We start from the raw sequence: 13,373 nt of genomic DNA, 5'->3' as shown, positions 1-13,373 counted from the left end.
GTTTTCATGCCTGGTTTTTATCGGTCTGTAACAAGGAGAGATCTGGTTTGTCTCAGCAGGTCATTTCCTTTTTAACTTATTCCATTTTCCTTTACCTTAGTTATGTTAGTGATATATTTTCGGCAGTTGGACCTTTGGTCAAGAGTTTTTCCCTGCTTGACTCACTGTTTCCAATATAATGGATTTCAGTAGTTGACTGGTTAATTATTGATATTCTATCTCCTTGATCATGAGTTATTGAACTGCTTTATACCACACCTTTATTTTTGCAGCTACTGTAAAGTTTTTACCTCCTACCCACTCCTTTTTATTGCTTTCATTCCAGATTAGTCGTTCACCTTGGCATGTAGTTCTCCCAGTTTGGAATGTTAATATGGTTCTTCACTGCTCCATTTGAACCTCTGTTCTCATGCTCAATTTTTCACTTATCTCTCAAGACTTATTTCCTTCTCTTATTATCCTGTGAACACAATTGGTCAGATTTATTTGCCATTGATGTTTTGTATAGTCTGTATCTTTCCATATACATTTTTCTTCATCTGAATCAATCTTTCTTTTCCAAAACTTCAGTGGCTCAGGAAGGTAATTCCTTCTTCTCACTGATATCTGTTCCTTCCATTTCCTATTTGGTTAGATCCAGATAGACTACTACATCTTGCTCATGCTCTTCATTGTTATGTTGTCTGCATGGCTTTTTACTGTGGTGCTCCTTCCCACATATTCATTTCTTGGTAGACATTCTCTGTTTGTGATTTTGCTCCTTTCACTCTGACTACTTGGCTTATTCTTCCTATTGTATTCTTCATATAATTTGTTCCAGTTGTCTTCATATTAGATCAAGCACCTTACCATTTCCCTGGTTTCTTAGCTCCATTATTCCTTGAGGAAATTTTAAATCAAGTTTGTGGACTACCACACTTTTCTCATATTCCACTATCTGATTCAGTTTGCTATGTCTTCATCTTCAGGTTATCATCTTATGCCTGTAACCATTCTTCGTACTCTGGTGAGACTGGGTAAGTTTCTTTTGTGTGTGTGTGTGTATACCTTTTTCATGAGCTTTCCTCATCTTTATTTTTTTTACTCTCTGCATTCTATTCTGTGGCAAGTGGTGCCTGACCAGATTTTCTTCTAATAGTCAAATCCACACCATCAGGCTATGTTGACTGCTCATTTCTAATTTCCATAGTCATAACATTCACTGTTGAAATGTGGGTTTCATTATGTATTTGTAAACACAAGTCCTCACATATGTATTATAGATGTGTCTGTTTTCTCACTCAGTTACACTCTTGTTCTTCATCTTTGTTGTGGGTCATGGCTGTAGTACTTGCTGATTCATATAGTTTTCTCTCTTACACTATCTCTCAGTTATTTTCTTACACTAAAGATGTTATTGCACTGGGGGAATTTCCTGTCAGGTTAGTTTTGATTAAGATAGTATGCATTACAGAGGCATCTTTACTATATTGATCATCTGGATGTTGGGTTCCTGAATTGGTCAAACAATTTATCACGTTGCTATCATCATGTTTCCTTTTCTTCGATCAGGGGCTACAAGACTTCCTCCAGTCTGCTGAACTAAATGGGTAGATGCTGTGACCCTCATTGCTATCCACACTAAATGGCTGTGTTTTGGATTATAGTTGACTTGCTGCTAGTATGATCTTTTCCTGTATCCCCACACTTATGTAGGTTCCCAGCATCCTGGGTTTTGAATTCACTTGAGTTGACGTGTACTCTCCACCTCATACCCTTGCCATTCTACATCTAGGGGCACATAGTTTTACTTTCACTCACATTGCAGTATAATGGGATTGAGATTTGATATAGAGTGGTTTGGATCCCAGCATTGTACTTTTTAGTAGGTATGTGTTCATTTATTTTTTTCTACCAATGTCTGCAACACCTCATTCCACACTGAGCAAAGAGTGTACCTCTTACATATGTGGTGCAGTCTCCCATATATGATCTTCTGCTGTAATGATCTTTTCTTTTAGGGTGTTCAGATTTTTTTTCAAAAGATGCGCAATTCTCTCTGCCTATTCAGTGTGGGATTATTGGTATTTATGTGAGAGGAGGTAAGGTATCATATTGGAAATTATAATTTTTGCATACTGAAAATATATTTTTGGACGGTAGTTACTTCATCTCACACTTCCCACCCTTCTTCCCATTGAAAACTGCTGCTTTCGTTTTCTGCCAAAGCTCAAAATTATAGTTCAGTAGAATTGAATACAGGGATTCACGTGCATCAGAAGAGTGTCTCCCACACGTTTGTTGGAGAGTTGTCACATGATAATTTACATGCATGATACATTGGAACCAGTTGATTGGGAGCTGAAGACTTGTGGCATGCAAAAAAAAAAAAAGCTGAACAAAAAAAATGCTATTTATTTGAAAGGAGGTGTATACCTGTTGGAAAAATATTTTCACTGAAGGAAAATTATAACTTTTAGATTTTGATCAAAAATATAAAGAACAATAAACATGGTATAACGAACACATAATATAAAATATTATTAATTATTTTTAATTCTGGCAGGTGAGAATTTTAACCAAAACTTTAATCTATATTCCTCTAGGGAGTTATTGAACCAGCATACTGAAAACCTGAGTACATTGTTGAAGCATGCTATCTATAATGAACTGTCCAATTCTCGAAACCCTAACAACATGCAGTTGATTTCAGTAATATTTCAGCATTCACCGGAAAGAGCTGCAAAGGTATGAATTTTTATAATTTACACAAAATTAAAGCTTAACTCTTTGTAGAAATGGAATTGATAATAACAAAACATTCTGAATTATCAACTTCCAGTCAGAGATGGCTACCATCTTAGGTCAAAAATAAAAATGAACCAGATAATTAGTATAGTTAATGAATGTTATTGTTATTATTTCCTGCTCATAAACATTAGAGTGCATTTTTTGTCAATTGAATATAACTCAGTATTAATAGTATTTTTTGTCAGTGAACTCAGTAATATCATACAAGATTTGATCAGCTTTGAAGAGTATTTGTATTAGTTCTAAACGCATATACGAAGCTGACAATGAAAGATATAATAATTGTCACAAAAATAGATGGATTACACATTCAAACCAACACTGTTGGTGAAATAACAATAAAGAAATAACGGAGTATACAGAATAATTGATACTGTTCAGTCTGGCTTACTAACTTTTGATAAGTATAAGTGTAATTATTCTTTGCCAGCTTTTGAAAGGCATACAAACCATAAATTTTGTTTTAACCAATAGCCTAAATAAATACTCTTTCAACCATTGCCGTGTTTGTTGTATCCCTGCCAGCCTGAATAGCTTTGAATTGAGTGAAATGTGTCATTGGCACTGGGTGCGACAAATACAGTGTGGTTGGAATACTGTTATTATTATAATACTCTCATCTAACTCTTGGAAATCACTAGAGAATGTATGTATTGTTTAAAAATGTGATAGGCCTAATGTGTCACTATTAACTTTTTATCAGGTACTTGCTGATGTATTTTTTGACCTTCTGACAAACAGAGATGACTACCTTCGTGCTCTGCGCGTTCTCTTCAGAGAAATAGTTCGAACGCCCGCACGAGGTGAAGTTTTAGCCTTTGTCGTGGCTTGATGCAAGAAAGAAAAGATCAGAGCTTTCTTGATATGGATCCCCAGATTAAGGTATATTTGTGTCCTTACTGAGTTAGTAGATTTAGTGGTTTTTTGTTTTTTGTCTGTAAGTATTTATCTAATAAGGTACATTAACTTACAGAATTATGTAACTCTGGATCAGGATTCATGTACAATAATTTCTTTAAAATGAAATATATTGATCAATAACAGCTGTCAGTGTTTTTATTATTCTTAAAATGGAATAGCTGATTTGTTAAGTAAATAATAACTTTATAGCAAGCTAATCATATTACTCCTGTTTCTGTTTGGAAGATTTTCAGATACTCTAATCATTGTGAAAAGAACAATACTTGACCAATATGTATATATATTTGTTAAAGGAACAGACAACAGTTGTTCAAAATAAAGCTTTAACTGCTTAAATTTTGCTACACTTGACATGTGTAACAATAGTCTGATTTTATTGTCCCACAGTGAATGGAAACAAGAATAAAACCACATATACAGTTAAGTGATATTTGGAAAAATATTTTGTAGTTATTTTGTGGTGTACCATTTGTATTTTGAGTAAATTGTGGCAAAATGAATTTTAATTTAATATTATTTCTTGATGGTATTGTTTGTAGGAGAGAATGTTCATGTCGATATCTGACCTGCTCGTGCTTGCCATACTCCAGGGCATTGGACCTGCCGTAAAGGAAGCATCAACAGCTCTAGCAAGAGAAGAAAAGAGAGGTATATGGTTATTAATAAATTTACTTTAATTCAGAAAGTTTTGCTGTATTAGTTTAACAACTGTTGCATGGCAGTAACTGTTAACATTAAAATATGTTGTTAACACGTGCTTACTGTAGTAGTTGAGCAATTTATGCGTGGCAGAAACTGTTCATCCTTTCGTGTCTGGCTTGTGTAAGTTGCAGAAAAGGTATCAGATTTCACTTATGGAACAATGCATATGGTAACTCTGAGATTTTTTAACATATCTTCTCAAAAACTGCTAAGATTTTGTTAAAGATCATATTTTAATTAAGTGTTTTTATTACAAAAGTTATTTATCAACTGTAGTTACTTGTACTCAAACTTGTAATAAATCATGTGCAAGATGGTTTTCATTTTAAGTGTAAAAAATACATTCCTTTGTTTTATAGTTTTCTTGTTTCATTTACATAATCTCTAGAACCTTCCAGAATATCAAAAGTTATTTAAGGTAAATGTTTATATTCCATTTTGTTTACCATATTACTAACTCTAGCTGTTCTCATCAAGGCACAATGTAATAAATTAATAAAATTAGGAAGTAGAAAAAGTCATTACCTTTTAATTTTTTGCAGAACATCTTTAAAATCTCTTTATTGAATTTGCAGTTTAACATCTTTTCTCACAAGGTTAATTTTTAATGTTTTTCCCATTTTGTCCTTTACCATTATTCATATCAACAGAAATCAGTGGTACTCTCAAGGCATATTACATTGTCTCTGGCAGAGACATAAAACCCTTTTGCAAAGTTATCCTGCACTGTGCCATATTGTAAGCCTCGAGAACTGACCCAAAGTATTTAAAAAAACGTTTGCTTGTTTCAACTAGGCATTTTAAAACATAAATAATACACAGTTGACTAAAATATAAAAATTAATATAACTGTACTTTTTTACTCTTAACAATTTTATTTAAGTAAATTTAAACAGTTGTAAGTGTTTAATATTACACTTTATGGTGAAAACTGTGTGCCAGTTTCAAAATAACCGTTGTTATATTATAGGGTAAAATAAGCTCTTTGTGATTACCATATATATGCATACATAACTCTTACATGTAGGTTATATAACTTAAACAAATCTGTTGAAGGTGAGCACAACACCTGCCAGGGGTTAACAGAATTTATTACTTGTTACAACTGCTTTCATCCAGAGAATTATATGTGTCATTAGGTTAAGTAAGCATCTTATAATCTAGATGTACATCTATACAACTGCCATTTATTATATACAAAAGATACTGAGTACCAAAGTAAAGCATTTTTGTAGCTTGTAGGTCTTGTGACAAATACGTCTAAAGTTTTGAGTATTTTTTAAAGGTTTGTTTTGAAATAAAGGACTTAAAGCTTAGATAACATAAAACTTCAAATCGTAAGATACATTGTAATACTACTTTTGCTCACATAAATTGATAGTAAAGGATGTAACACAGTGACTTGCACAGGAAAGTGTTTACAGGGGTAACTGTGCGGAAAAGATGTAAACATGATGTATTTGAAATCGTTTTTTTAACCCTCTCTCCACAGGCATCTCTTTCTATGCATATTGTGATGTTTTAGTGAGTTACAGGTAACTGATATAATGAATTTCAATTAAAAACTTCTGTATAAACAAACTTCAGTATATCCAAAGCTGAATAAAATTGAAAGATACTGTTTTTTACAGTAAAGCAAAAGTAATGAATGCAAGTAGATGGATGAAATATTTATTAAGAGAGCTAACCTAAAGTTATAATTGTACAAAAGTTAATTTATCACTAATAACTTTGTTATTTATCAAGAGATTGTTCTTTATTTATATAAAGGTTTACAACTTCAGGTAAAAAGCATCAAGTGCTATCTGATTCTTTGTTCTTGAGCGTTCTGTTGTTAACATTTGTTCAAATTTAATGATGAAATTGTCCAGTTCTTTCTGCAGAGCACAAGTCTTGGAGTACTTTGACACTCTCTGCTTCAGTTGTAGTTATGTGTGGTAACTCCTGTCCACAGTCATTGTCATTGTTTACTTCCTGTTTGGCATGATGAGCTTCATTTTCTGGCTCTGCTGGTATCATGTGAGTTGCAAGATCGTGGTCCATGTTTATAACTTTGGATTGATATCATGATTAGTGATGTACCAATGTCGTTTTCCATCTTTTTTTCTGCTGCATCACTTGACCGTATGAATCCTCAGTACCAAAAACAATTCTTTAGTGCCTTTTTTCTCGCACAGCACCGTGCAAACTTAACCATTATCATTGCATCAAAAAGGGTAATTTCGAACTCTTCAATGTCCTTTCCTTTATCATACCAGATGAGCAGCTTTCATATAAGCCATTTTCTGTAGTAATGTTTCAGATTCTTTATTATTCTGACATCATATGGCTGAAACTGGGACATAGTGCTGGGTGGCAGAAATTGGAGAGTGATAGCTTTAAGGTCTGTTATGGGTGAATAAATGCTGCAATTTTCAACAAATAGCAATGCCTTCCTCTTTTAGCACATCTTTAGAACATCAAACTTTTTGAAACTAGCTACTGGAAGCTACAATCCTCATCCAAACCTTCCAGTTGAAGTCATATACAGTTAAAAACATCTTTATCTTTTTGAAGCAATGTGGTTTCTGGAACTTACCAATGATGGTCAATGTGTACTTCTCAGTTCCATCCTTGTTTGCCATAAGCATGAGAGTTCACTTTCTTTGTTGAGCTTGTCTCTATGGTATGTCTTTCCTTTGAAATATAATACATTGCTTGGGAGAACTCTCCATCTCAGTTTTAATGACATGGAATACATTCCAAGACTTAAAAGTTTCTGATAAATTTCAACAGGGCTGTGATCCTCCACTTATCAACCACCTCCTCATTCTTGAGAATGAGAGAGATAGAGTTCCCTGGAACTAATCCAGAATTAGAGAGTTAATATACAATTAGAATTTGATAAATATAATTATAGAAACATTTGGTTGTAAGGTTGTAAAAGTTTTTCTCATAATTTTGGAAATGGTTAACTTGTTGATTGGTTATAAGATAGTAAATGACCTTCTGATTGTGTTACACCTTTTTTAATTTGCAATTTGTCACACTGGCTGTGAGGTAATAGAAGTTTTTTGTTTTTTCTTTACTGTTTTGGACCTGATTAACTTAGCACTTACAGTCATGTGAAAAAGTTAGGATACCCTATGAAAGCCTGTGTATTTTTGTAACAGTTTTGGATATATAGATATTTAATCTCAATTTTAACAATACTGAGAGATTATAGGAATATAACTAAACAATTAAAACTGAAGAAAAGACTTTTCAAGATCTTCTGTAAATGTAATTCTACAAAAATGCATATTCTAACTGAGGAAAAAGTTAGGACACCCCCACATTTATTCCCACTTAAAATGATTCAACTCACACACAGGTGTATCACACCAGGTGCACATGATTAGAAAATCGTTACTCAGAATTTTGAATGAGGCTTGCCCTATTTAAACCTCAGACATTTAGTTTGGTGTGCTCCTGACTGTTGAAGTGAGATTTAGCACCATGGTGAGAGCAAAAGAGCTGTCTGAGGCCTTCAGACAGAAAATTGTAGGAACTTGTGAGTCTGGTAAGGGATTTAAAAAGATCCCAAAAAGATTTTGAAATCATCCATTCCACTGTCTGGAAAATAGTCAACAAGTGGAGGGCTTTCAAAACAACAGCCAACGTGCCCAGGTCTGGTCGTCCAAGCAAGTTCATTGCGAGAGCAGACCGCAAGATGCTAAAAGAAGTCTCCAAACACCCTAATATGTCATCACGGGACCTACAGCAGGCTCTGGCTACTGTTGATGTGACAGTGCATGCCTCTACAATCAGAAAGAGACTGTACCAGTTCAACTTGTATGGGAGATGTGCAAGGAAGAAACCTTTGCTCTCTAAGGGAAACATCGAGGCCAGACTGAAGTTTTCCAGAGAGAATGTAGACAAAGACCAGAACTTCTGGAATAATGTTCTTTGGACAGATGAGTCCAAAATTAAATTATTTGGATACCAGAACAAACCAAATACAGCATTCCAGGAAAAGAATCTCATACTAACTGCGAAGCATGAAGGTGGAAGTGTCATGGTTTGGGGCTGCTTTTCTGCAGCAGGATCTGGACAGCTCACAATCATAGAATCCACCATGAATTCTACTGTGTATCAGAAGGTGCTTGAGGATCATGTGAGACCATCTGTACGAAAATTAAAGTGAAGCAGAACTGGACCCTGCAACACGACAATAACCCAAAACATACCAGTAAATCCACCAAGGACTGGCTGAAAACTAAGAAATAGAGAGTCCTGGAATGGCCGAGGCAAAGCTCAGATCTTAATCCCATTGAGATGCTGTGGGGTGACTTGAAACGGGCTGTACATGCAAGAAACCCCTTAAACATCTCACAGCTGAACTTTCTTCAAATTGATGTCAGAAACTAGTAGATGGCTACAAGAAGCATCTCACTGCAGTTATTTCAGCCAAAGGGGGTAACACTAGCTATTAGGGGGTATGGTGTCCTAATTTGTTCCTCAGTTAGAATATGCATTTTTGTAGAATTATATTTACAGAAGATCTTGAAAAGTCTTTTCTTCAGTTTTAATTGTTTAGTTATATTCCTATAATATCTCAGTATTGTTGAAATTGAGATTAAATATCTATATATCCAAAAATGTTTCAAAAATACACAGGCTTTCATAGGGTGTCCTAATTTTTTCACATGACTGTATGTAGATCCTGGGTTATCTGCTGGAAACAGTATTAAGATAAGTGAGTTAATGATACAGTGAGCCTTACATGTTTGTCATAACAGAAGTTATATAGGGTAGTGAGATCATGAGCAATAAGTTTTTATGAAAGAGAAATAACTTGGAACTATCTGAAACTTACCAACATTTTTTTAAAATAAAAATTTGTAAATGAATTTTGTGAACACAGTTAAGGGAGCTTACAGGTGTTAGTTGTTTTATGTAATTCAATAAATTGTCTTTGTGTTGTCCCATAAGTAAGACAGCAGTAAGTCTATGGACTTACAATGTTAAAATCTGGGGCTTGATTCCACAAGGTGAACAAACAGACAGCTCAGTGAGGCTTTGCTTTAAAATAAAGATATGAATTAATGGTAATTCTGTGTTTGACATTAAAGTTTTAAACATTTTGTCGTAATTTATTTTTAGAATACAAAATTTCAAAAGCATCTTTCCTTTTTATGTTCATAGTGTTATTGTATTAGCATAGAAAATAGTTTGATGCCTAGTTATGATCACAATGTTATTGTATCTAATGTAGAAACAGATTTGGTATCTAGAGATAATAACTTGTTTGTGTTTGTTATAACAGACGTCGGTGTGTTGCGAGCATATCAAATGCAGGTCGCTAAGATCCAGCGTGATGCTGTATGGTGGCTTTGGATTGTTCCCAAGATGTATAAACCTGATCGAAATGCATTTATTCACTGGTAAGTTACTTTTCTGTCCTAGATGAAAGTTATGAACAAAAAATTTTCAGTCATCAATAAGCTTTCCTTCCTTCTGTCTTGTTTACTTGCATATACCACAGTGTGAATGTATAGAGATTGTTCTTTGCTGTGAAAAGTGTAGGACAAGTTTTTGTAATTTTCTTATTCTGTTGTATTGCATATTGTTCAATATGCAGAGATTAAGTACATTATATTAATAATCATTTCAGAGCCTTACATATTGTTACAGTACCTGATGCCATGTAAAGATCATGCTCTGATGTCTGTGCCTCTTCAGTGTTGGTTCCTACTGCTTTCAGTAATTCATCTAATGTACAAGAATATGGTTTTTCAGAAACTATTTTAACAATATAACTGTCCAGAATTTCATGTGTTATTTTTTGTGATTTCACCGGTTTATCTTCTTATTGGAATAGCATGAATATCTGTTTCATTCTGCAGCTGCCTGAGGAATATGATGGTTGGTCAGATATCGTGTGGAAGCAACTTGTGTACATGTAACTTGTATTAGTTTTTCATATGGAGATAATTTTTTATTATGTTGACTGGGACAAATGGGTGGCTTTTGCCACTGACCTATGTATTCACAAATTCTCATTTTTTGAAAATACTGCACTCTTCTTACCATGGATGGGGTACAACTTGTTGCAGAGTTCTTTCTGGATGGTCCTGGTACCCCAACTTGATCATTTTTCTTTTGTTTTCAAGTGCTAATAAATACTAGGGACATCCACATTTCAGAAAGCATAAATTACCAATGTTAATACATCCACATTTCAGAAAGCATAAATTACCAATGTTAATACATCCACATTTCAGAAAGCATAAATTACCAATGTTAATACATCCACATTTCAGAAAGCATAAATTACCAATGTTAATACATCCACATTTCAGAAAGCATAAATTACCAATGTTAATACATTTACATTTCAGAAAGCATAAATTACCAATGTTAATACATCCACATTTCAGAAAGCATAAATTACCAATGTTAATACATCCACATTTCAGAAAGCATAAATTACCAATGTTAATACATTTACATTTAAAAGATATTAATTTATGGATATTTTTTATCAAAAAGAGTTTTGTTACATGCCTTTCCTAGCATACTTAGTATAATTTAAAAGAGTTGTTTTTGGTGCTCTCACAGTATTTATGAAATGATGAAAAATGTCAAAATATAGTTATGATATGTGCCATTCCTCTGTGACTCTATATCAGCTATGGATGTTGCATGTGTTGTTTATTTGAATTTAGAATTTTTTTAATATAACCCTCTGTATACCTAGCATAATCAGAAAAGGTTATTGATTTGAAACATTTCCTTCCAGCTTACAGAAAGTTTTGTTCATGGAACCAGCAGAACATTATTACAATAAAGATAATTGGACACCAGAAGGAGATCGTCCGTAAGTATGCTTTGTGGCTTTTATATAACGGTAAGAATAATGTAGCTAAAGAAGGAAATAATCTGGAAGTGTTTTCTGTTGCTCTTATCTAATAGGAAGAATAATGTAACTTAACAACTGGATCACCCATAATTATACACTGTTGATTTTGTATAATGTATTAGCAAAGCACAATAACTAACTTAATGATTTGGACCCCTTCATTCAGTCAAGTAGAACACATTTATATGTGAAAAATAGAAAGATAATTGGATATGTTACTTAACTGTAAAAATAAAACCATATCATGGATAAGGATATTCTTCAATAGATTGTTTGATGGATAAGGATAGTTTGTTATAAAACTAGTAATGGTAAAAATATTTTTCTAAAATGGGATTATGACATTATGGTAATTTCCAGGGTAAACTTAAATACAGCTGCCTGATCTTAACAAAAGATTCAAAGACATTGTCAGTTTTTATAGGGGTCAATTCTTTACAGTGGGTGTCTGTGACTTGTAGGCATTATAGTTAAACAATAAATGAACAGCATACAATCCACTTGTTTGATCTCTGGTCAGTGGTAGTTGTTAGTAATCCTCTCTGCTATTTTCTTTGCTTTTAGGTTTCCTGCTGTCAGGGACTTGTGAGCCAGCTTTATCACATGAGGCTGGTATTCTGTTGGCACTGTGATAGTTCTGGTACAACATTCCCTTCTAGTCCTCTGTTCTGTAAGTCCCTTTCCCCTTTATCTTGTGCTCAACTCCCTGTTGGTCATTGTCCTAAAGATTCTTCAGTAAGGGGTCCTTATTCTGTGTTTTGCTCACTTCTTGCAGATCTACATTTGGAATATCAACTTTTGATAGCAGCAGGAGCTTGATGTCTTGCTTGTTTTTCTTTTTCTGAGTTCTAGCAGTGACAGCAGATGCTTCATCCATCTTTCTGTCTGGTTCCTCCAAACTTCTACTGTCTGTTATATTTCCACTCACCAAATCACAGATGGGTGCCTTCATACACATGGTGTCAAGGTCTCTTACACTGTATGGAGTTTCCACCTTTATTCTCACTATGGGCAACTTTCTTGCTGTTTCATCAGTCAGCACTTAAAGATGTACTTTGCCTGTCATCTGGCCATTTGATACAAGAGTGGTTCTTACTGTTGCACTATTGCACCTAGTTTCTCATAGGACCATCACTTTCTTATCACTGACATAGCCTTCATCTAGTGGCATGTTGTGATTTGTTGACACCTCTTGATGTTGTCACATGTTCCAAGCACTACTGGCACTGTTGATCCATTTGCTAACTTGAGCTGACAAACATTTGTGTACTGAGTACTTATGGGGCTAGCACTTTCTTCTTTTGGTGGATCTGATGGGTTGTTTCTGTTCTGTTTATTCTAGCAGCAGCATCCATGGTGACAGTTACTCACTCTATTCTTGTTTCTTGCCAGCACCATCTTTGTAGGTAGCTCCAGCAACTTTATTTTGAGATTTCTGCTGTTGCATATTGATGCTAGACTTGCACTCATTTGCATTGTGCTCTGTAACAAATATAACATCCATTTTTATTTTCCATTTGTCTGTTAACTTTCTGTCACCTTTGGTGGTCTCCTACTTCTGGTCAGCTACCACTGGTTTTGATCTTAACTGGTTATTCATGCACTTGCCCATTATACTCCATCCATGGGCTTTCATATACTGTTCTGCCAGCTTGGTCATTTCATCTGCTTTCTCCTTTAGGAACATTAACATTTCAGTGGAACATGTGATCATGAACCATTCATGTATTAATTGATCTGTTAGTGTCTCAGAAATATTTTCCCACTTGGCCGTGCCAGTCCATCTTGTGAAGTATAATTACAGATGTGCCGCAAACTGAAATTCAGTTTCTCCAGTATCAGGTTTGACTTCCCTGAACTTCCAATGAAAACCTTCTTTGGAAAGGTCATAGAGTTTCAGCAAGGCCACTTTTAATTTTTCATAGTCCGTGGCATTTTTTGACATTATGACTACATATGCTTGTAGGCCTTTTTTGTGACAGACAGCCCAGTTCTGACTTTAGATGAATCTTTCACATCTCTCCAGGAAAGCATGTCATCTTTCTGTTCATCAGATTTTGGCAGCTTAAGTTGGCTG

The 13,373-nt window shown here is 34.4% G+C and overlaps 1 protein-coding gene across 1 annotated transcript in view; it reads left to right on the top strand.

Annotated features, from left to right (window-relative positions):
- LOC143248758 (integrator complex subunit 1-like) overlaps positions 1-13,373 on the top strand; it is a 95,218-nt gene that overhangs the window by 18,359 nt on the left and 63,486 nt on the right. The window contains 6 exon segments of the mRNA XM_076497442.1: positions 2,586-2,727; positions 3,494-3,581; positions 3,584-3,672; positions 4,251-4,359; positions 9,701-9,818; positions 11,177-11,254. Coding sequence (XP_076353557.1) covers positions 2,586-2,727; positions 3,494-3,581; positions 3,584-3,672; positions 4,251-4,359; positions 9,701-9,818; positions 11,177-11,254 — 624 coding nt within the window.

This window comes from Tachypleus tridentatus, chromosome 4, assembly GCF_004210375.1.
Source record: "Tachypleus tridentatus isolate NWPU-2018 chromosome 4, ASM421037v1, whole genome shotgun sequence".
NCBI classification, from domain to species: Eukaryota; Metazoa; Arthropoda; class Merostomata; order Xiphosura; family Limulidae; genus Tachypleus; species Tachypleus tridentatus.
The sequence above is the reverse complement of the archived record's forward strand: the minus strand, read 5'-3'. Positions and strand labels throughout refer to the sequence as shown.